The sequence below is a fragment of the Poromitra crassiceps genome, assembly GCF_964638095.1.
Source record: "Poromitra crassiceps genome assembly, chromosome: 1".
NCBI classification, from domain to species: Eukaryota; Metazoa; Chordata; class Actinopteri; order Beryciformes; family Melamphaidae; genus Poromitra; species Poromitra crassiceps.
Genome location: NC_139623.1, coordinates 108,713,089 through 108,738,226, shown reverse-complemented (window position 1 = coordinate 108,738,226; position 25,138 = coordinate 108,713,089). Strand labels below are relative to the sequence as shown.

At 41.7% G+C, this 25,138-nt stretch overlaps 1 protein-coding gene across 1 annotated transcript in view; it reads right to left on the bottom strand.

Moving 5' to 3' along the window:
* The window catches only part of rab5ab (RAB5A, member RAS oncogene family, b), a 29,392-nt gene extending 4,646 nt beyond the window's left edge, over positions 1 to 24,746 (bottom strand). The window contains exons 1-5 of the mRNA XM_083644849.1: positions 24,599 to 24,746; positions 20,010 to 20,236; positions 17,673 to 17,824; positions 2,682 to 2,804; positions 2,169 to 2,262 (exon numbers count right to left, since the gene is read on the bottom strand). Of these exons, the coding sequence (XP_083500975.1) occupies positions 2,169 to 2,262; positions 2,682 to 2,804; positions 17,673 to 17,824; positions 20,010 to 20,175 (535 nt within the window). The 5' untranslated portion in view covers positions 20,176 to 20,236; positions 24,599 to 24,746. The remainder of the gene's footprint in view (positions 1 to 2,168; positions 2,263 to 2,681; positions 2,805 to 17,672; positions 17,825 to 20,009; positions 20,237 to 24,598) is intronic.
* Between the last annotated feature and the right edge of the window lie 392 nt (positions 24,747 to 25,138).

The following is a 25,138-nucleotide window of genomic DNA, read 5'->3' as shown; positions in this document are numbered from 1 at the left end:
CCCGCCCCTGCTAAGGACTGGGTGAAGAGAGACTGAAATGTGAGTTCACGTGACGGGCTGGTTTACCAGGCTAACATCAAGACACACCATACATCAAAACACATTTTCAAATTAAAGGGTATGAAGATTTCATATCACCAAAATTATCATGGTTATCAGTATTATTATTTATTGTTAAAATGTGCTGACCTACTTTCAAAAAGTACTGATACACTCAGTGAACGAATTTCACCTAGTTTTCTATTGAAAACTCAGACCCAAAAATTACTGATACACTCACTGACATCATTTCACCAAGGCCTGCGCTGGGAGACTGATGATAACTTTGGTTCATGATGGACAGTAGTGTTTTTCAAAGTGCTGTAATCACGGTAACAGGGTAATCACAGTAACATGGTTTTGAAGATAATTACAATTTTAAATGGTAATACTAACGCTACAAATTTTATCATGGTTTATCATTAAACCGGTAATCGTTTCATCCCTATTTCAAACATCTGTCAGCACCAGTAGCTCCTGCATTACATTACTGGCTTCCTTGGTAAGCTAAGCAGGTCTGGCCTAGGATACTTCTTGGATGGGAGACTGGTGCTGGAAGTGGTGTTGGAGGACCAGTAGGAGGTGCTCTTCCCCTCTGGTCTGAATGGTCTGATGAATAATCTGATCTGATGAATAATCTCCCCAATGCCCCAGGGCAGAGACAGGGACTCTCTCCTGTGAGTGAGCACCGTCCTTCGGATGAGACGTTAAACCAGTGGTTCCCAAACTTAGGGTTGCGACCCTAAGTGGGGTCGCCTGAAATTTCTTTAAAAAACAAAAAAAAAATTTTTTTTTACACCACACACAATTGAATTTTACCGAAGATGATTAGGGTCACTTGTTCTCTTGGGTGACACCTATGGTGGTGGGTGGTAATTGCAGGTGAGATCCAAACAGTGTAATGTCACATAATGTCACTATATACTGCAAAGGCTTCATCCAAATGGACATAGCCTCAATCAACATTGTGAGTGACTCTTTTTTTTTTAGATGAAAATCTTTTAGATTATAACTTTAAATCAGGATTCTGAGAATAAAGTCAGAATTCTGAGATTAAAGTCAGAATTCGAAGTTACTGTCAGAATTTTGAGAAAAAAGTCCGGATTTTTAGATTAAAGTCAGAATTCTCAGATCAAAGTCAGAATTCTGCAGGGAAAAGAAGCATAGTGACATCACCGACGATGTCACTGATGATATTATCGATGGTCTACCGGAATTTGAAATGTCTTGGGTTCCTAGATTTTTGTGACGTCAAAATAGGGTCACAAGCCAAAAAGTTTGGGAGCCCCTGCGTTAAACCGAGGTCCTGACTCTCTGTGGTCATTAAGATCCCATCGGCACTCTTTGCAAGAGTAGAGGTGTAACCTCGGTGCCCTGGCTAAATTCCCAAACAGGCCTTCCTTCAATCATGGCCACCTAATCATCCCTCGTTACTTAATTAGCACATTCAGTCCTCAACTCTCCACCGTGATAGCTGATGTGTGGTGAGCGTTCTGGCACAAACTGGCTGCCCGTACATCATCCCAGGTGGGTGCTACACATTGGTGGTGGATGAGTTGAGTTCCCTCCCCTGATATGTGAAGCGCTTTGAGTGTCTTGAAAGGCGCTATATAAATCCAATCTATTATTATTATCTTTTTCTTTTTTTTTTATCTCATTTTTATCCCCCATTAGTGCACATTTAATTTATCTATCCTGGTTGCTACTCCACCCTCTGCCGATCTGGGGAAAGCCGAAACTGGCTCCATGCTTCCTCCGAGACATGGAGGCCGCTTCTTTTCACCTGACAGGGGAAGCTTCACCGGTAGGACATAGCACGTGGGAGGTTCACGCTATTCCAACCAGTTCCCCTCCCTCTGAACAGGCGCCCTTAACGACCAGAGGAGGAACCACATTAGCAACCAGGATATTGCATGTTTTGGTGAAGGGGGTTCCTATATGAAGGAAACCCCCGGGAGGCACGGGGAGAACATGCAAACTCCACACAGAAAGGCCCTTTTGACGACCCCACCCGGGCGGTGGGCACTCGAGGACATGCGGACGGGCACGCATTCCTTCAGCGTTCACAGCGTCCCAGGTGGGAATCGAACTATTATTATTATCTATCTCAATGCAGCAGAGACACTTACCGATCGCCATGAAAATCTCATTCACGTTCAAAGACGTCTTTGCTGATGTTTCCATGAAAAGCAAGCTGTTATCATCTGCATATGATTGTGCATCCTATGAAAGTGAAACAAACATCATGAACTCATTCATTGAAATGAACTCAAAGTACTTTGAAATTTGGCACTGAGGAAGACAAAGTGTGAAGAAGAGAAGCATTTGTCACATAGGTTTCATTATCTTTGTACTAAGAATATTGATCTTCATTTCATCCTGATGTCAATATAAGATATATTTAATAAATCACAGTTCAGCATTTTACATTTTAGGGTTTATTTCAATGTCTGTGATGTCCATCTCCTAGATGTCCAGAAAAAGTAACATATTGAATACGGTAAGAAATAATCAGGAATGTTCATTTTTAGTTTGATTTTTTTCAAACTCTAATTCATTTCTAATGAGAGATGAAGTCTTTCTTGCTTTTTGCCGTTCTGACATCTTTCAGATCATTTAGTAAAAGCATTAAAAGGACAAACCTGAAAGTCCAACGCCCTCTTGTTTGCGAGATCGGCCTTGTTCCCAGCCAACGCTATTACAATATTTGGACTGGCTTGTCTCTGAAGCTCCTTAACCCAGTTCTTTGCTCGTACAAATGACTCCTGGCAAACAGAAAAGGGAGGGCAAAGAAGTGACTCAGTGGGTAAAGTAACAATAAGAGCCATGTGGTGGACCGACGAGGACGACGGGACTCCCATAATGTCCGGACAGATTTTAGGACATAGTCTCATCAAAAGATGACTGATGAAATATGACAACCAAATGCAAGGTTCCTGAAATCAAAGCCACATTATTGAAGGGAAGCGAGTGTATGTTCTATTGACATGCAGTTATGCCATTGGAGTTATGCACTTCATCCAAGAAAACATTTAAAAAACAAAAAACAAAAAACAACGCTTCCCTTTTTTCATCATGACTTTGTCTTACATTCATAAGACCCATTACATGATTTTTACAATGACTTTCTTAGAAGCAGCTAGTTGAGTAGAAGAAGCAGAAACCACTTTGCACAATTCTGTGCTTTGCTCTAGTTATAATAGAGCTAAGAGTTACCTTGCCTGAAGCACATTCATGAGCAAATACATTCCCCTACTAATAACCCAAAAACTAGGCCTCCATCCCTCAATGAGTTATGCAAAACATGGTAAACAGGAAATAGCAGGAAATGAAGAAGTTCTACATTGATACTGTATGCTAAAGAATCACCAGGAATTGTCTAAATATAGTCAAACTACTTGCTGCATATATATTTTCTTGTTTTGATGAAACTATGGAAGCTTTATGTTGTTCTCTAGTTCAGGTGGAGTAAAAGCAATTTGTTTTATAGCATGTTGGAATATGTACAATTTGCGATCAGATTATACTATTCACATGTCTGGTATATATGCCTTCTGTGACTGGAGATTAGGGCTGTGCAATAAAATCGATACGGCAATATATCGCGATACTTTTTTCCGCAATACTGTATCGATATTTCAGAAAAATATCGTGATATATCGCCATATCGATTTTTTTTAATTGCTTGTTGGATTTACTCGAGCAAAGAAAAATTACTCGATCAAAACAAAACATAAAAGCAACGCATTAAATGGTGTTTTCAAATAATTTTTCAATGATCCTCCAGAGGGCGCAATGATATCACTGTAACAGACTGTTCAGCGTGTATGGGAGGCTCTGTGTTTGTCCCCTCGAGAGTTGCCGTACAATAGGAAGTGGGGGACTTTGTTGTTGACCACAGAGCTGGTGTGTGCTAACGCTAGGAGCTAACTGAGAATGAATGTGGAAACGTGTTATAACGTTACAGCCTGACTCTCGTTTATTGTTTAGGCACACCCGGAAACTCGGCTACATCACTATAGCCCTTTTCAGACAAGTCATAAGATGCTGTTCAAGTAGAACAGTGTTCATTGGGATAAATTGGCTCGCCTGGAGTCTCACCTGGACTGCGAGCAGAAAAAATAAACAATCTGCGTGGGTAAGTGAGCCCCTGCGGCCGTGACGGGGATTCTGGGCAAATGTTGACATGTCTAAAAAGTTATGCCTCCACGTTTTTATGTGTTTCATAGCGTAGGCTATGCTATGCAATGCTGTGAGAAATATACAATAAGTTGCTGCTCCATAAATAAACGTTTTATTATATATTAATATTATTATATATATTTTTAATTACAATTAATCGATTGATTGATTGTTAATGTTACCAATGATCGAGTTTGGAATTTGCGGAAAATGTGCATCCCTAATTGTATCGCAATGTATCGTGATACAATCGTATCGCAACCCATGTATCGTGATACATATCGTATCGGGAGGTCCTTGCCAATACCCAGCCATACTGGAGATAGAGACTGGAGATTTATTATTATTATTTGTAAGATTAGCTGGGGAAGATATTCACTTCAAACACAGCTGCTGTTGGGTTTCTGTTAGCTACTGTATATGGTAAACACAGCAAAGCAGAGGCACGGTTGAAGGTGAATCCTGCCACTTCAGTTGATCTAACAAATTTTGGGGGGTGGGGGTGAGGGATATACTGTATATATATATTGTACAAAATCCCCCCACCAGCTCAGCCTCACCTGATCAGTCACACCTGGGGCCCTGATTGGGCCACACCTGGGCTCAATAAAGGATGACTGATTGGGTGAGGCTCAGTGTGCTCCAGACAGCAGTGGAGGAGGCTGCTTTGTCCTTCCCTTGATGTTCACCAATGTGCAGATGCATCATTGCCAGTAAGTCTTGTTATAGTTAGTTATTTCCTTTGTATATTTGAATTAGATGTATTATTACTTTACAGTTGAATGTTTTCCCTTGTTTGTTTGAAACCTTTGGTAATACCTTTTGTGTTTAGGTAAAATCATCTGTATCATCTGTTAACATCAATCTACACCTGTCTGATGGTTATCCACCCACCAAGGAATGTCTAAATAAAACCCTTGGCTTATGTTCCTCTGGTCCTCCTCATTCTCACCGATGCCCCACTTGCTGAGGCTACACCTTTAACCAACACCACTAGCAGTTTCTACATATATACTGTATATATGTATGTATGTATATATATATGGGCTGTCAATTGATTAAAATATTTAATGGCGATTAATCGCATGATTGTCCATAGTTACCGTAAATTCCGGACTATAAGCCGCGGCTTTTTTCCCGTTTTTTGGCCCCTGCGGCTTATATAACGGTGCGGCTAATCTATGGATTTTTTCAGAAAAAAAATTCCAAATACAAATAAAATCTCTCTTTTTTAGCACTCTTTCTACCTATAAATCCACTTCTGTTTTAATTTCCTCTGTTGCCCTCTTTTCACCACACCGCGGACACTGTGTGCACTGTCGAAATAAACAAAGGTGTTGTGTTATGTTGTTTTGTTGAAATGTTACGGTAATACGGTAAATGGGAGCTTCCTCAAACAGCCAACAATCCCCTCTGTGCGTGAACCCTTACATATGGTAATTACGGTAAGCAAACGGCCACTCTGTGACCTCCAAAATCGATGGATTTTACAGGTTACACAGCTTCATCAGCACATTTTATGTGCATTGCTTTGCTGCTTGTTTTTTCGATTATTTTTTTGTAAAGCACCTTGAATTGCCTTTGTGTATTAAAGACTTGACATCATTGGCGGAAATCAACCGGTTACTCCTACCGGTTCAAAGTTCATCAGCGCCCGGAATCACAACAAGACCAGCAGTCTCTCTCTCACTTACCATGGGGAAGGTACGCAGAAATTCACACGACGCAGCTTTCAAGCTGAAAGCAGTCGAACTCGCACTAAAAGAGGGAAACAGAGCAGCCGCGCGTACTCTGGGCATCAATGAATCGATGGTGAGACGTTGGAAGAAGCAGCAGGAGGAACTGTCTCAGTGTAAGAAGACAAAAAAGTCCTTCAGAGGCCACAAAAGCAGATGGCCGGAGCTTGAAGATTCCCTTGAGGACTGGGTGTTGACCCAGAGAGCAGACGGCCGAGGCGTTTCCACGGTGCAGATCCGACTGAAGGCAAAAACAGTCGCCACCGAGATGAAAATTGAACATTTCAGAGGTGGGCCATCTTGGTGCTTCCGTTTCATGAGACGAAAGGGACTGTCTGTCAGGGCGCGGACGACTGTGTGCCAACAACTCCCTCCCGACTACCAGGAGAAAATCGCAAACTTCGGCGAATACACACAAAGGAAGATCAAGGATTATTCCATCGAACCGGAGCAGATCATAAACATGGATGAAGTGCCTTTGACGTTCGACCTGCCACTCACTCGCACTGTGAACAAGAAAGGTGAATCGTCGATCACATTGAGAACCACTGGGCACGAGAGAACCAATTTCACTTGTGTTCTCGGCTGCACAGCATCTGGAGCCAAGCTGCCGCCAATGGTGATTTTCAAGCGGATTACGATGCCGAAAGAGAAAATGCCCAGTGGGATATGCGTCAGAGTGAACAAGAAAGGGTGGATGATGGAAAGTGTCATGAAGGAGTGGTTGTCTCAGTGCTACGTCAAGCGCCCTGGAGGATTCTTTCACCAAAAGAAAGCGTTGCTCGTTCTGGACAGCATGAGGGCTCATATAACCGATTCGGTGAAAGCAGCCATCAAGACCACAAACAGCATTCCAGCTGTGATTCCTGGGGGCACGACCAAGCATCTCCAGCCACTCGACATAAGTGTGAATCGCGCATTCAAAGTGGCACTGCGCATTGAGTGGGAGACGTGGATGACGAGCGGCGACAAGTCATTCACAAAAACAGGGCGCATGCGGAAAGCAACTTTCGCACAAGTTTGCCAGTGGGTCCTGACAGCGTGGAGGAGTGTTAAGACATCCACGATCACCAACGGGTTCCGAAAGGCTGGACTGCTGCGTGATGAAGAGGAGGACGCCGCCACAGCTGAGGGCCTTCAGAGGCTGTTCGATTCCGACAGTGACGAAGAGGAGTTCGTTGGTTTTGAGAGCGACAACGAAGGAGAGAGGAGAGTGGTTGACGAAGCCACCCTGAGCCTGTTCGTTTCCGACACTGAAGTTGAGGACTTTGCTGGTTTCAGTACGGAGGAAGAAGAGGAAGACGAGGATTAGACTTGACTTTGACTGTTTACAGCCGTTTGCTGCACCTTCACCTAAAAGATGAAGACAAGGGCATTGTTGGCAGCACCTTATCCTTTTGAGAATTGTTTTATTGTTTACAGCACTTTATCCTTTTGAGGATTGTTTTATTGTTTACAGCACATTATCCTTTTGAGGATTGTTTTATTATTATTATTATTGTTTTATTTTTTATAGCTACGGTATTTATTTTGTTGAAATGTTAATAAATGGGAGCTTCTTATAGCCTATAGCCTACCGTAATGCTTGTTTTGTTGAAATGTTAATAAATGGGAGCTTCCCCAAACAGCAATCTCTTTCCCGACATTCCTCTCTGTGCACGAACCCTTTCATATGGTAATTAAACATCAAAACACCCGCGGCTTATAGTCCGGTGCGGCTTATAGAAGAAAAAAATAGTAAATTTTGGTGCTGCGGCTTATAGACCGGTGCGTCTTATAGTCCGGAATTTACGGTAATTGCGATTAATCGCAAATTAATCGCACAATTTTTTATCTGTTCTAAATCTACCTTAAACCGATATTTTTCAAGTTTGTAATACTCTTATCAACATGGGAGTAGACGAATATTCTTGCTTTATGCGGATATGTTTATTATCATTGGAATAATGACATACTGTCCAGAATATTCTTCAGAATAACCTCAAGGGTGTGCATGCTGAACCATACTGTATAGTGAAGTAGAAGCATATAAGCTACTGTAGTAGGCTGCATAATTAGCCTACTGGTTCAACTGAACAAAACAAACTAAGCACAGCTTAGAAGACTACAGTAAATATCGGCAAATGAAGACTACGGTCGTTTTCACATATAAGCTGGTGGACTCGGTGCGATTCGGGGGGGTGAAGTTGCAACATTGGTCTGGTCTGGTCTATTGGACAGAATAGAGAAGGGAAATCTCTCCAACACCACCTGCGATATTGGGATTTCTGGTTTTACTTTGTTGTTACTATCAAATCAATATTTGACAAGAATGTGCCCAATATGAGCAGCAGATGAGGCAGAAAGCTGTTGAACATTTCATTCTGCAGATGAGAGTAGCCTACGTACCGAAGGATAGCCAAGCCAGCTGTTGAGTGTTGTTGTTTTGACGACGTACGTCACGCGGCGTGCAGGTACATGTACTGTAGTACACGTGTGCGCACCGCAGTGTTTGTTTTGCTCCTTTCTACCGTCTTCTACTCATGACATCTGCTCAACCTAATTGAAGCGGAACTTGCCATTAATACCCTTTTCTTCCTCCTTTTCTGCTCCTCACGGAGATTTATTTCTGCTTTACTTCCTGAAACCGCTGCGAACGGCTTGACTACAAGTACGGGTGCGACGAATGGACAAAAAAACGTGTTATGGTGGGCCCTTAATCGCATCGCGATTAACGCGTTAACGCTGACAGCCCTAATATATATATATATATATATGAAGAGAAAGGAGAGTCCCCACGCACAGCCAGTGGAATGATCAGATGCTGGTAGGTTGCAGGTGCAAAGGCACAAAAACAAAAAAAGTACCACCGCACACTGAACTACCGGTAACTTTACTGTGATTTATTCAGCAAACGCTGTAGCAGCTTCATCAGGTTTGCTATACTGTACCTATATGAGCAAACCCACAGCCGACAGCGAAACGCATCGTTTGCTGAATAAATCACAGTAAAGTTACTTCAGTGGTGGTACTTTTTATATATATATATATATATATATATATATAGATAATATATATATATATTTGGGCTGTGCAGATTCACTTATCTCCCGATTCGATACTATCACGATACTTGGGTGCCGATTCGATATATATTGTGATTCTAAAGTATTGCGATTCGACGATTATTGCGATTCGATATTACGATTTTTGTTTCTTTTTTTATTTTCTTTTTTTCAGTTTGTTTGCTTTTTTACTCTAGAACATGGGAAAAGTTGAATCATACACTTCTAGAGACTGTATATTATATTCATGAGTAGGGCTGGGCGATATAGTTAAAAAGTATATCGATATAACATCTTTCATATCAGTCAATATCGATAATTATTGATAATTTTAATTACCCGTTTTTTTATTAATAAAAAAAAATGAGGAGAAAAATGTTGCATTTAGCCACTTCATTTTGAACCACCTTATTTTCAAGGCACAGAGGTAGGTTCTCTCTCTCTCTCTCTCTCTCTCTCTCTCTCTCTCTCTCTCTCTCTCTCTCTCTCTCTCTCTCTCTCTCTCTCTCTCTCTCTCTCTCTCTCTCTCTCTCTCTCTCTCTCTCTCTGTGCAACTGCAAGCAGTAATTTACAGACATGGTGACGTTTTACTTTGATGACAGCCTAGCATTGCCAGCCTTCTTTAAAACGTTTGGTAACGTGTATTTCAGGGTTGTAGGGTTAACAGAGGTGAATCAGAGGTGTGGAAAAGCCTGGGTTTTGCTTTGACTTGCTTAACTGCAAATATGCCATAGGGCTGGAGGGCGACCGCGCTGGGGACCGCGCGCCGTTTGTTGGGCGATAAAAAGCCTTTCCTCGCTGAAAATGCGGTAGGCTACATTTCTCCATATCAGTTATATACCCATCAAGACTCCGCCCAAGCAGAAGACATAAAGTTATAAGCTGTGTGCTCAATAGATGACACGAGTTATTCCTGTCCCAAAGTACAAGTAAAACCTTTCTAACAGTTCAACTTTGTCTCTGCTCACACAATTGAGCTGCGGATGCCATTCCGTAAAGGAACGTTGCAGATGTCCGTATTTGTGAAATTGGTGTCTTAACATTAACGTTAATTTCCCGGGCGCTTATTAATAGATAGAACACATGTTAACACGTTACGTTAACACGAATTGAAACTCGATCACCCACATCAAATTCTTTGTAACGCCGGGTGAGATCAAACGAGTGGCATCAGCGGAGGACCAAAATGCGAGACTCATTAGCCAGGATTGGGTCTCGCGCTACTTTTGCATGCTAAAATAAAGCTGATAATGTACAATTTGATTCAAGGGGGGGAAACCCTTTCAGAGTACAACACAAACTGTCTATTTTGCTACAACTCGACAGTGCTGCTTAATCCAGGACAGGAGATGTCAGGACTCTCGGCTCTGCATTGTCAAGGGATATGATTAGCTGTGTGTGAGTGGGGGCGGGTCATGGGGCGGGTGCACTCGGAGTTTGTCTGTAAATGATTGGCTGTTTCCGTGTCACTTGTACTAACAAGGTACATGATTGGCTGTATGAGCCACGGAGCACAGAGGGAAGCGCTCTATATGTGATTGATGAAAGTGGGAACATTTCATACATAAACAGAAAAAATGCGATTATCAATTCTTAAATTGTGACATTAAAAATCGCGATACTTAAGTGAATCGATTTTTTTCTCCCACCCCTAATATATATATAAAAACAAAAAAAGTACAGAGCCCAGCTAGCAATCTGCCGCTGCCTCTGGTGGCCCGCGATCGCATTTTGGGCGGGATAGCGGCGGTGGCATTCCTTCAGCGGCCATCCGGCGGCCCACTGGAGGAACGCCGCTACCTTCACTCTGGCGGAATGCCGCTGGAGGGCTAGCAGCGGCAGGCCGTCGGCAAGCCGCCAAGAATTTTCCCTCTCTGAGTACCACATCAGCGCTGGAGGGGCGCTGGTGTCTGGCTGTCGGCAGATAGGCCCACCCCATCCATTAAACTGCATTCATAAGCATTATGAAACTATAGCTCTATTTTGAAACGATGGGCGGGCTAAGTTCTGTTCTCTTTTGTTTGAAAGAGACTATTTAATGGATTTCTGTTTTTATTAGGCTACACAAAGGCAAAAATACCTTCACAGCATTCTAAAATCAACTTAGCAAGATTTTCCAGATTGCTAAATGGATGAAAAACACAAATGCCCAAAGATTATACATTGTATTTGAGAAGTTTATTGTAGCCTATTTAACCTCTGTAGTAGCCTAATTGTTTTGTCCCTACAATATTCTCTCTTTTTCTCTCATTTACTTTTTATTTCTGTTGTTCTCTCGAATTTTTATATTTACAGTCTTTGAATTAAAAAACATTTATTTATTTATTTATTTATTTATGTCAGAGTGAAATGTTATTTGCTCTCTCTTGTGATTATGAATGGAATAAAGACACCTCACATTAGGATAGTGGACAAACATTTCTAATCACCTGTGTTGGAATGTTCGTCGTAAACCAGAGCAAATTAAAATACAACTGGATGGATGTTGGACTTTGAATGGTTTTGCAATGTAGGGCTGCAACAACTAGTCGATTAAATCGATTAAAATCGATTATTAAATTTGTTGGCAACGAATTTGATTATCGATTTGTTGCCTCGCAATTAGTTGGACCGCAGAGCCATCTGTTTTGTTGATATTAACAACAGCTGACCGTAGCTGCTGCGGCGCAGTGCTGGCTACGTCACTCCCTGGCCCCGCTGTCGCGGAGCCGACTACGTCCGTACATAATTGACCGATTAATCGATTATCAAAATAATCGTTAGTTGCAGCCCTATTGCAATGACCAAGCAAAGTGGTGTATAGCTTATAAGTGCTGTGGTTCTCAAACTTTTTCAGGTCAAGGACCCCTAAACTGACACAAATTAGACGGAGCCTCATTTGATAAGATTTTGTCCCAGGGTCTCCCAACTGATAGCTTTTGTGACAACCCTCCCACTGTGTGGTCGTCACACGTTTAACTGTTTTATTACATAAAGTGTATAAAACCCATGATCAAAATGCTCATGCATTCTGTCATTGTGTTACTTATCATTGGAATTATTGTGAAAAAGATTTTTTTGCTGGGGGCCCCTGGAAGCCCCTCAAGGACCCCTGGGGGTCCCTGGACCCCACTTTGAGAACCTCTGCTATTAGTGCATACCATACTCATTTGGTCAGCTCTAGCCTACACTTTCCTGTGAGTCAGCTCACAGCTCAATGTAAATGTCTTGTAGATAAACCCTCCCCCACACAGCCATTGTTTCCGTTCCCGCCCCTAGCTGGCCCGGCACTTTGAATTCTTACAAGGAGCCGGCATGGAGCAGGAGGACTCTCTGGGCTTTTTGGATTAATTTATTATCGATAGAATGTAAGTAACCCCGTTTATTTTCAAGTAAGAAGTGCATATGCCTGTTATTAATTGCAAAACCGCACTAACGTGATGTTAAACAAGACGGAGACTAGATTTAGATGATCCCAGCTATTGTAATTTGCAAGCGGCGTTAGCTCGTAGCGCGGCCTACATTTCAGGCTCGACACTGACTGTGTAACAGCCCCGCAAAAGCACTTCATACTCACAGAGCTGGTGTAAACATATATAAACTAATGGAAACCCCTTTACCCGAAATGAAACATCCAGGGATTGTGTAGGCCTATTTAACTCCAAAAAACAACACGCTAACGTTAAGGTAACCGCGCTAGCCGGGAGTCCCACACAAAGCAGCACAGAGCCAAAACAAAGGTGCAGTCGCACACAAGCATCAGTCAACATAACATGACAATAAGAGTCTAAATTATTATGCCTTTTGTCATTGTGTTTTATCTGCAGACTAAGCAGTCTATAGCACGCTATATCTGTAAATCTTGTGCTCTGCTGCGATCTTACCATTAGCCATTTCACTGGTTAGGCAGATAACAAGTTAGATGGCTAATAGTTAAATGACGTTGTGTAGACAGCTGTTTGTGTTACAAATACAAGTAGCAGAGGCTAACGTGAAGAAATGGGCCATCTACCTCTTGTTATAAACCTTCCACGTTTCTTGGAGTAAAATATAAAAAGGCATCGGTTGCAAACAGCTATTTTGTGCTCAATGTGCTCATTCTGGATATATCAAAATGGAACTGTGAATCTGAAATTGAAAGCCTCATACACAATGACTAGGCAGAATTAATTACAGCAATATAGCCTACTTATTTTAGCCTAGAATTTAATTTGATGCTGTAACATTTATTTTTACATTCTGATTTATTCTGACATTCTTTTTGCTTATGCTTTATTTTTTCCAGAACAAACAAGGACAACACCTCCATTTGGACATTAGTGATTTAAAGGTATTACTCTCACCCCCCCCCGCCCCCCTTTTTTGTTTTAATACATAAAATTGTACTTCAACAAACTGTAATGACTAGTCTTCATGTCCTCAATCTTTCTTGTTCGCCTCTCGTCCATCTCTCCGCTGCATAGCTGGGTTTCGGAGGAGCCGGCCTTGTCCATGGACACCAATGGGAAAATCATGAAGGCCACGGGCGACGCCGTCAAAGAGAAAAAGACCTGTGACTCCCTCTGCCTGCAAGTGTTGTAGTTCTCGAGTCCAGGAGTCCAAGTCCAGGACTCGTGACTCGACTCGAGGCACTCGTGACTCGGACTTGGCTATCCGCCTCTTCAATGAGACCCGAAAGCCTCCACAAGCCCCCCATGGGCTTCTGTCTGTTATTCCACAGACACTTGACATCTTATGGACTTTGATATGGACATTATTATCGCACGGCCATGGACACAACCATTACACATCACTTAAGGACTTACTGGGCATTTTATGGACTTATTACACGCCACGGACATTTACATGGACTCCACTATGTCACTTTCAAGGTCTGTTACTCAGGCGCGTAGCCACGGGTGTGCCAGGGTGTGAAAATGCCACCCAGACAGGCCGCTGGCACACCTAAAAAAAATGGGGTAAAAAAAGTTTTTTGTTTTGTCTGCAAAACACATGTCAACGCTGTCATGCACTGTGTCCAACTGTCCGCTGCCCTATGTGCCCAGGAGCATCATGGGAAACTAGTTAAGCTGTCGTCCACGTAAAGTAAACAAATGCACAGCAGCAGTAGTGCCAGCCAGCACCAGCAGTGACTCGTCGTCACCCTCCCCCTCAACAAGTGCGGATTGTAGTGCACCCGTTCCACACCTGTATTGGTGGTGTACAGTGGAGAACAGACGGACGACGATGAAGAAGATGATGCAGCCGAAACAATGACGTTAACAGCGGGGAACGCAGCCAACAACACACCGGAGGTTTGTGCAGAGCCAGAGGACACTGACGCTACAGATCTCTCTGCAGTAGACGAACCTGCATGCCAACCAAACTTGCGTTCTTCCCGACTAGAACACTCTTTGGAAAACGTAGGTGTTTTTCAGCTAAATGGTACAACAGATACAGTTGGCTAGAGTACAGCATTAAAGTTGATGCTGTATTTTGCCAGCCTTGCCGCCATTTCAGCACTGATGTGAAGGAGAAACATCCTCCACGTCCTATCTTAAAGGCACTATGTAGTGATTTTTTTTGTCCACTAGATGTCGCCATTTTCCCTCTAAATCTGGCTTGAAAAGGCCCAAATTTTTAGCTTGAATCTTGAGACTATTGTTTATTTATATACTGGACTACCCCTGCTAGTATTGACTTACAATAATTACAGTCCTTGATAATTACCCACCTATAATAACACACTATTTTATATAAAATTAACTTTTTGGAACACGGTGGAAAAGTAGGAATACCGGTATCTATGATGTGCTGCTGTGCGTGACTTTATGCTTGTTTTCTATTTGTATCTTTATGACTCTTTTATTTGACTATTGCACTATGTAAGGCAGATTTTGTGATTCAAAATGGCTTTGTTTTTTTTTATACATTATTTTTGGCTTGATGTTTTTTTTTAATATATAGCCTACATAATATGCAACATATACAGAGTTGTCAAATTGTTTGCTATTTGCAATGCACAGTTGTCAAATAATCATCCTTTGATTAATTAATTTATGTCCATAAATAAAATAACAAAGTTCACGGATCTGTTCTCCTTTGAATTATTATTGTTGTATTAATAATCACGTGTTATCATTTAAATCATTGTAATTATGTGCATTATTGAAGTGGTTCTCATCTCAACCTTTTTTAACCAAGTAGGCTACCTCAGAAATTACCACCATATTTAAGTATGAGAGGAAGGGAGGAGCCCTGCCAGTGGAGAAGCACTGCATGCATGCATTAGCATAACAATGTATATGGGGGCTGGGAGGTGCAATACCAGCGGCATGCCATCAGCGTGCCGTGCAAGGGCCGCTGGCTGTGTACGCTGGTGCCGCCAGCGGACCGCCAGCGAGCCACCCCGGCGGACCGCTGTTTCACCGACTAGCACGACCGCAGCGGAGCCGCTGCGGCTGCCGACGGTGGCCCGCCGAATTGGTCTCCGGCTTGCCGCCGGCGGCCCGCCCATGATCTGCTAGCTGGGTAGAGCTGTCATATTTAACGCGATAATAGCAAATTCTTTTTAACGCCACCATCTTTTTTTTTATGGGCGATTAACGCATGCACTTTCTGTGATGTTTGAGCCTTGGTCCACTCCATAGTTTGGGAAATCCATGGCAGTAACGTTGGCGATGCCAAGCAGAAACAAACGTCCATGAGCAGAAAAGGAGGAAGAAAACGGTATAATGGCAAGTTCAGCTTCAAAGTAGGGTGACTGCTTTGTGCAGCAGGACTGCACAGCATTTTCATGACTTTCCACGCGTCCCGCAAATGAGAGGGAGACTGAGACAGTGAGAGAGAACAGACTGACACTGCAGCCTCAGAGAGATGCGTGAGTATTCCAAATACTGTGTGTAGCAATAACAACAATAGCCTACCAAAGGCCAATTACATACCAATATCACACTACCCATATTCTTTGCACAAACACAAAGCTCTCCAATGTTGTTCGGCACAATTAAGACAAATCTCAACAGCATCCAGTCTTTGAGATTTAGTCTTCATTTTGCCCATATTTACTGTAGTCTTCACTAGCCTACTACACTGCTGCCAAATACATTTATAAATGCCATTCTAAGCTCTTAGTTTGTTCAGATGCAGCCTACTACAGTAGGCTTAGGTTATATGCTTCTACTACAGTATGGTTCAGCATGCACACCTTTGAGGTTATTCTGAAGAATATTCTGGACAATATTTGTCATTGTTCCAATAATAATAAACATATTTGCATAAAGCAAACATATTCGTCTACTCGCATGTTGATAAGAGTATTAATAACTTGAAAAATACCGGTTTAAGGTAGATTTAGAACAGATACGAAAAATTTTGCGATTAATTTGCGATTAATCGCGATTAAATGTTTCAATCGATTGATAGCCCTTATATATATATATATATATATATTAGGGGTGGGACAAAATATCGATACTCACGGTATCGCGATATTTCCACTTGCGATACGTTATCGATACACTGGCACCAAGTATCGATATGTTTATTTAAAAAAAAAAAAAAAAAAAAAAAAAAAAAATTATAAACAGGCTAAAATATTATGCTGTGTGTGGTAGTTCAAACATAGTTTCAAGTTGACGTTTATTTATGTTTGTAGTTGAAACAAAAACATAAATACTGTAGGCTTCATGAATGGAAATGTTTGATCATTAATATCTACTTTTAGAAATTATATAGGTAGGTAGGTTATATAGGTTTTCTTGTTTTAATAATAATAATAAAAAGGACTTAATGTGTAACTTTTCCTCCGTGGTATCGAAAATGGTATGAGTGAGTGAGTGAACTCTGAGAGAGTTCATGTCAATTCTGCTAATAAATACATAATACCTGCTTCTTGCCTTTTAGGGGTATTTTTTTCTCTTCGGTTACACAGGTATCGTGATGTATCATCTTCCAATATATCGATTATCGCAGTATCGCTGTATCGTGATAATATCGTTATCGAGGGCCAAGTATCGTGACGATATCGTATCGTGAGCTACTCAGCGATTCCCACCCCTAATATATATATATATATATATATATATATATATATATATATATATCTATATATAGATATAGATAGAGAGAGAGAGAGATAAAAGTGGGCATGTACATCTAAGTTTAAACTTTTAGCACGTAATTTCCCTCCCAAAAATTCAAAAATTCTGAGAGAAAGAAAGAAAAAATTACAGATGCAATATATACAGTATATCTCTATACAGGGATTCAAGGCCTAATACCTAGTGAAAGCAACCAACAAAAAGTATATTGCCACCACCAGTTGGGGTGTAAATACAGCTGGGGATATATTTTCCAGCTGTTCTATGTAAGTATACTTTCATCCAGCACCTGGCCTGAAACAGGTTGGACATGCACACTTCTAGTCTTCCATAAAGAAACAGGCGGTACCCCCCCCCCCCCCCCCCCCAAGAAATGCACTTAAACATAATCTTGACTGACATGTTTCATCAATGTTTGTTTGATTGAAACAAAGCTTTGGTCTACAAGCTACATTTCTGATGGCTTTGAGACCGAGGAGTGTTCATAGCTGATAGTGATGTTGACACTACATTTTGTCCATCTGCTCAACCTTGACAAGAACATTGTTCCAGCAAAAAGCACCACTGGAAAACGCGCGGGCAGACGAGACAAAAACTGGCTCCTGACTCACCTCGTTTGTGATATCGTAGACCACAATGGCCGCCTGGGCGCCTCTGTAGTACATGGGTGCCAGACTGTGGTAGCGCTCCTGACCGGCTGTGTCCCAGATCTCAAACTTGACTGTCGTGTCATCCAAACATACTGTCTGAGTCAGAAAGGCAGCTGCAGGGGACAAAGTGGACAAACAAATGACTAATGAGCCACATATAACAAAGCTTGTGTGGCTGTAATGGCATCATTTGAGACTAAGGTTGGAGACACATTACTAGAGGATTATCGGACGGATTCATTCCAAAGTTTCACATCCCGCCAATGGGGGCAAAATTAAGTATGAACCTTTTTTTAAATCACATCTGGATACAATCTGGATGCAAGTCACATGAAATGGACCTTGTGTAATGATCGAACGTGAACATCTATACATGACTGAGACAATATGCATCTCACACAATTGTGAGATGCATATTGTGTGCATTAACATAATTGGTTAGGATTTTCACAGTCTTCTAGTGCAGTGGTTGTCAAATGGGGGTCCGGGGACCCCCAGGGGTCCGTGGCACTTTGCCAGGGGGTCCGCGAAAAGTTTTCAGGAAAAATAATAATATATATACAGTATATATATATATATATATTATTATTTTATTTTATTTTTTGCAAAAGCTTCATAGTTCAACGAAAATAGTTTATGCTTTAAATCTAAAACGGTTCACGGATTACGTTCTAATCTAAGAAACCTATCAATTTAAAAGTCAAGCACGTTACCGTGAAAACAATTAAGCTTAGCCCAAAATCACAAATCAGAATAAGGGGGTCCCCGGTATATTTTCTATCTTGTAAGGGGTCCTTGGCTGAAAAACATTTGAGAACCTCTGTTCTAGTGTGTCCTGGCTTAGGCGACTTTGGAAAGAGCAGTCTCATGATAGCACATGAAGCAAATGAGGAAAATGTGTATTTCATACCAGTATATACAATATATAAAATTAATCATAAAAATCAATCAATTATTAATCAATATATACAAATTGACAGAAACAATAAGTGATGGGTTTAATATTGTGTAAGCTGCCAGACATTCCAGGAAGTAGGATGAAGATGCCAGAGAATTCGCCCCATTATTCCTGCAGTTCTGTTCCTGTCATACTACAACTTCACGGTGGCAGCGTTCTAGCTCCAGTTGTAAGCTGAAAACTTCTCTTCAAAAAATACAATAATAAAAAGTGGGTCTACAACAACATAAAAGCTACTGTATAATTATGTGTGTATCAGACCTGAAGCATAAGATTGTCCATACTTTTTCAAACATTTTTTCAAATTCCCAAACTATTCAAGACCCTGAAAATGATCAAATTCATTTTTAATCGTTTTCAGAGCTTTCCAGACCTGTGTAGGAACCCCTTATCTTCCACCTCCACGTGCTTTCTACCAAATTCCTCAGCTCTTGGTAACATTTGTAGCACTTTTGCACCACACACATGATCATTGTAGGGTCACAGGAGCATTGTATTATATCTACTGTCTGGGAACTATGGCTCTGGCCATTCCACTTGTTACTATTGTTTGCTTGTAGCCTTAATAGTGATCATCTCTGAATGTAATGCTTATTCCACTGTTACAATAATTGCAAGTGTCTCAGGATAGGATATTCAATCCTTAGGCTGGCTTTACACGGTGAAACTTTCATGCAACTAGTTGCAGGTTGCAAGTTGCATGCAACCCAATTTCCATGCAACTTCACAGTTACACAATGCAATTAAAAAATAATCAAGTCTCGTGCAACGTGGCAGTTTCTTCCAGCAAAACTAGCTAGCTAGATTGGTCATTTTTCATCTATTGTATCGTTTTCTTCTTTTTTCAAGTGAGAATTGTCATTCTGCATCTTTGTATCGTATTTCATATCGTTTTCTCGCTGGAAAATATCAATTCGGACTCGGAGGTGTTGTATCGGTTTTTCAAGAGATCGTCTTCGGTTTTATTTGGTGCATTTTCGCTGCCTGTCCCGTCCTGCCATGACATGTACTTGTGTGTGTTTGTTGAGACTGCGCACTGATTCAGACAGCCAGAGCCTACGTGATCAGCTGACTGGTTATCAGCATTTTGATTGGCTGTTGCATGAAACTAGTTCCACAAAGTTGAGAGCTTTGCAACTGTCGCGGCTGAGTTTCACAGAAGTTTCAAGTGAGTTGCAGAAGGATTTATACCATGCAATTCATTTGCAACTTGGTTTCACCTAAGTTTCATGCAACTAAAGTTGCGTGCAAGTTTCACCATGTAAAGCCAGCCTTACATACGATTTCACAGGCTTTTTCACAGAAGCGAACCCAAAAATTGTGCTTTTGCAGCTCCATACCTCCGATTGTGCTCTCTTGGAATTCGTGAAACTGTCCCTTGACGAAGCGAAGTACGAGACTGGACTTCCCCACAGCCGACTCCCCTAAGAGCACTAGTTTGAACTGGCAGATCTTGTTGCCTGCATTTGGCCCATTGGGTCGTGTTGCTCCACCTCTACTTGCCATGTCACACTGTCCGGTCTCTTCCTCTGGAAGCTGGCGTACTGTGCCAAGTTGTGCTAAATATCTGAACAGAACAGATAAAGAGAAGCACAGTGTAACTTAGCAGATTTTAAAAATGGAAAATGATTCAGTGATGAAAGAGGATTAAAAAATGGGGGGGGGGGATAAAGTCAGTAAATAACATGCAATTGACAGGTCTGTCTACTGTTATGCGCACATTTTGACAATTTTATTAAATGCCATTCATCTTATCTTAGTAATAAATGATTTTGCCTATCAAAATGTCATCAAGGACAGCTGAGGAATTGTTTATATCATCTTATATATTAGTTACTTTCGTCGGCATACAATAATTTGTAGATACTTAGCTAAGGGTAAGGTAAGCTAAACTTTATTGTCCCTGCAGGGAAATCAGTCATGGAAATCATGGCAGTAGCACATAAGATATAAAAACAGTACAACCCCAGGGAAAGGCTATATTATGGAAATGATCCAGGGGTCCTTCAACAAAGTTCAAATTAATGCATACAAGTTAGCAATGTAGCAAAGCTGGAGGACCATGTGGTTAAACATGGGACCTGTGCTCATTAAAACCTATTTCTCTTGTCATGTGGGGACCTGGGACCAGGAAGACATACTTTCAAAAACCATGGTCTAAAATGCTCCCGTCATGTGTGAGAGACAAATATGTGCAGAGGTTTCTGCATTTTTGTATATTGGGAGAATTGTTCAGGAATCAAAATGAACCGCATTTGCATCGTTTCTGTAACATTTATTTTAAACCATGAATTTATAATAGCCTACATGTTGAAGTAAAAAGCCCAAATATGGAGGCCAAAATGTCACAGATGATACAGTAGCAAGGATGGGAAATTAACTTCAGCCCGGTAAATACCGACTTAACTAGCCACTTTCACTACACATTACCAGCCATTTTGATTTTTTAAATACAAACAAATCTACAAACTGCTGCCAAAGAGTGCCTATGTTTGTCACCAGTCCAGTACAAATTTAACTGCTGCCAAAGAGTGCCTACGTTTGTCACCAGTACCAATTCAACTGCTGCCAAAGAGTGCCTATGTTTGTCACCAGTCCAGTACCAATTTAACTGCTGCCAAAGAGTGCCTATGTTTGTCACCAGTACCAATTTAACTGCTACCAAAGAGTGCCTATGTTTGTCACCAGTCCAGTACCAATTTAACTGCTGCCAAAGAGTGCCTATGTTTGTCACCAGTACCAATTTAACTGCTACCAAAGAGTGCCTATGTTTGTCACCAGTCCAGTACCAATTTAACTGCTGCCAAAGAGTGCCTATGTTTGTCACCAGTACCAATTTAACTGCTACCAAAGAGTGCCTATGTTTGTCACCAGTCCAGTACCAATTCAACTGCTGCCAAAGAGTGCCTATGTTTGTCACCAGTCCAGTACCAATTTAACTGCTGCCAAAGAGTGCATATGTTTGTCACCAGTACCAATTTAACTGCTACCAAAGAGTGCCTATGTTTGTCACCAGTCCAGTACCAATTTAACTGCTGGCAAATAGTGCCTATGTTTGTCATCAGTACAAATTTAACTGCTGCCAAAGAGTGCCTATGTTTGTCACCAGTCCAGTACAAATTTAACTGCTGCCAAAGAGTGCCTATGTTTGTCACCAGTCCAGTACCAATTTAACTGCTGCCAAAGAGTGCCTATGTTTGTCACCAGTCCAGTACACATTTAAATGCTGCCAAAGAGTGCCTATGTTTGTCACCAGTCCAGTACCAATTTAACTGCTGCCAAAGAGTGCCTATGTTTGTCACCAGTCCAGTACAAATTTAACTGCTGCCAAAGAGTGCCTATGTTTGTCACCAGTCCAGTACCAATTTAACTGCTGCCAAAGAGTGCCTACGTTTGTCACCAGTACCAATTTAACTGCTGCCAAAGAGTGCCTATGTTTGTCACCAGTGCCAATTTAACTGCTGCCAAAGAGTGTCTATGTTTGTCACCAGTGCCAATTTAACTGCTGCCAAAGAGTGCCTATGTTTGTCACCAGTCCAGTACCAATTTAACTGCTGCCAAAGAGTGCCTATGTTTGTCACCAGTCCAGTACCAATTTAACTGCTGCCAAAGAGTGCCTATGTTTGTCACCAGTACCAATTTAACTGCTACCAAAGAGTGCCTATGTTTGTCACCAGTCCAGTACCAATTTAACTGCTGCCAAAGAGTGCCTATGTTTGTCACCAGTCCAGTACCAATTTAACTGCTGCCAAAGAGTGCCTATGTTTGTCACCAGTACCAATTTAACTGCTGCCAAAGAGTGCCTGTTTGTCACCAGTGCCAATTTAACTGCTGCCAAAGAGTCCCTATGTTTGTCACCAGTGCCAATTTAACTGCTGCCAAAGAGTGCCTATGTTTGTCACCAGTACCAATTTAACTGCTGCCAAAGAGTGCCTATGTTTGTCACCAGTACCAATTTAACTGCTGTGCCAAAGAGTGCCTATGTTTGTCACCAGTACCAATTTAACTGCTGCCAAAGAGTGCCTGTTTGTCACCAGTGCCAATTTAACTGCTGCCAAAGAGTGCCTATGTTTGTCACCAGTGCCAATTTAACTGCTGCCAAAGAGTGCCTATGTTTGTCACCAGTACCAATTTAACTGCTGCCAAAGAGTGCCTATGTTTGTCCCCAGTGCCAATTTATATGCTGCCAAAGAGTGCCTATGTTTGTCACCAGTGCCAATTTAACTGCTGCCAAAGAGTGCCTGTTTGTCACCAGTACCAATTTAACTGCTGCCAAAGAGTGCCTATGTTTGTCACCAGTACCAATTTAACTGCTGCCAAAGAGTGCCTATGTTTGTCACCAGTACCAATTTAACTGCTGCCAAAGAGTGCCTATGTTTGTCACCAGTACCAATATAACTGCTGCCAAAGACTGCCTATGTTTGTCACCAGTACCAATTTAACTGCTGCCAAAGAGTGCCTATGTTTGTCACCAGTACCAATTCAACTGCTGCCACAGACTGCTTGTCACCAGTACCAATTTAACTGCTGCCAAAGACTGCTTGTTTGTCACTAGTACCAATTTAACTGCTGCCAAAGAGTGCCTATGTTTGTCACACCAGGACCAATTTAACTGCTGCCAAAGAGTGCCTATGTTTGTCACCAGTACCACTTCAACTGCTGCCAAAGAGTGCCTATGTTTGTCACACCAGGACCAATTTAACTGCTGCCAAAGAGTGCCTATGTTTGTCACCAGTACCAATTTAACTGTTGCCAAAGACTGCCTGTTTGTCACTAGTACCAATTTAACTGCTGCCAAAGACTGCCTATGTTTGTCACCACAATTTAACTGCTGCCAAAAACTGCCTATGTTTGTCACCAGTACCGATTTAACTGCTGCCAAAGAGTGCCTGTTTGTCACCAGTACCAATTAAAAAGTTTAGGAAGCAGGATGTAGCGTTCATATTACAACTACAGTGATGTTGGGATTGATGCAAAGTTATTTCATAGGGCAGATAGAAGACAGTTGACCAGTGGTTTGTCACAGTCACCACCTGTTCATGTGAAAACTTGTTACAACAAACCTTTGGCAATTTGCCAGCGGCTAAAACCTATGTGAGGCAGACTGTTACAAAGTGGATTAGTGTGACACGGATCTAGGCATATTTGAGAATAGTGTGTCAAGGTGACGTTATGGCTTTCTGGGCTGTGTGTGTAATCACAAAGTAACGAACCAGATAACGACAGATTAACACCCTCTTATTTCTCAATCGCACCAACTAGTAAACAGAGTAACAGTCCCAAATAATTACCGACAAAATTGCTCAAAAATCATGTTACGACAAAGTTATAACCACACCTGTTATGTTGTTATGTTGACTGCATGGCTCATATTAGCACGATAGCTGGAATTATGGTGAGCTTGCCAACAATTAGGAAACGACTAACCTAAACCAGTCTGCGTATCAAGCATGAACCTATCGAGTCTGTGAGTGTTTGAAACATTTACAACCCCATGTTAACGTTACACCGCAGTTTAGCTAACGTTATCGTTTGAGTAACTACACCAACAGAGATTATGCAGGTTTGGGTGTGTACGGCCAAATAGCTAGCTGTTAGCTGCATAATTTAGTGATCTGTCTTTTTTTTTTCTTTTTTTAATGGTATGGACCATATGATATGGGGTCCGAAATGTTTACATAACTAACGTGTTAACCATAAACAAAGACTGTTCCGGGATCACCCGTCGTACGTTGCAGTGCTAGCTTGGCCCAGTGTTGGCTAACCAACGGTAGCTAGCGAGCTCATATAGCGTTAGCAGTGGGGTTGACAAAAACGAGATTCGGCCTGGCAAACTAGCTAACGCTATTTAGCTGGCCGCATCGGGAGGAGCCCTCCGGATAGCCATTTGCTAACGTTAGCCAAGCCAGCTAATATACGAGCTACTCACCTATCCAAAAGAGGAAGCGAGTAAACGTGACGATGTCCCAGTAAAATATTTGTGGCACTTCACTGTCTGTTCACAGTGACGAGTATCTAGCTGGCGTTAGTTTTCATCAAGCTTTGCGATGTCCCTCTCCCACTTCTTTCAACTTCCCTTTTGCATTGTACGGACTGGAGGATGATGACAGATCGTATGACTGGAATTGACAAGTGCCTACGTATTGGTGCGGATGGACCAATCACATGTTGGTATTTATCCCCAATTAATGTGACTGATCAACTTTCAAGGTCTATGCTGAGTGCTGACCCTCATAATAATAGAGAAGGGTATTATTTCGAAAGATCTATAAAACGAAAACAAAAGATGATGACAGTGATCCTGCGCAAATGGAGTTTAAAGTAAAAACACAAATTAATTCAGATGGACACAGGTCTTACCGCACATGCCGTGGATCAGACCACATGAAAGTGGCCAGCCACCATGATCTGATTGGAAAATATATAATTTTGACATCACTGGTGATGATTGACATCACTGACTGATTTA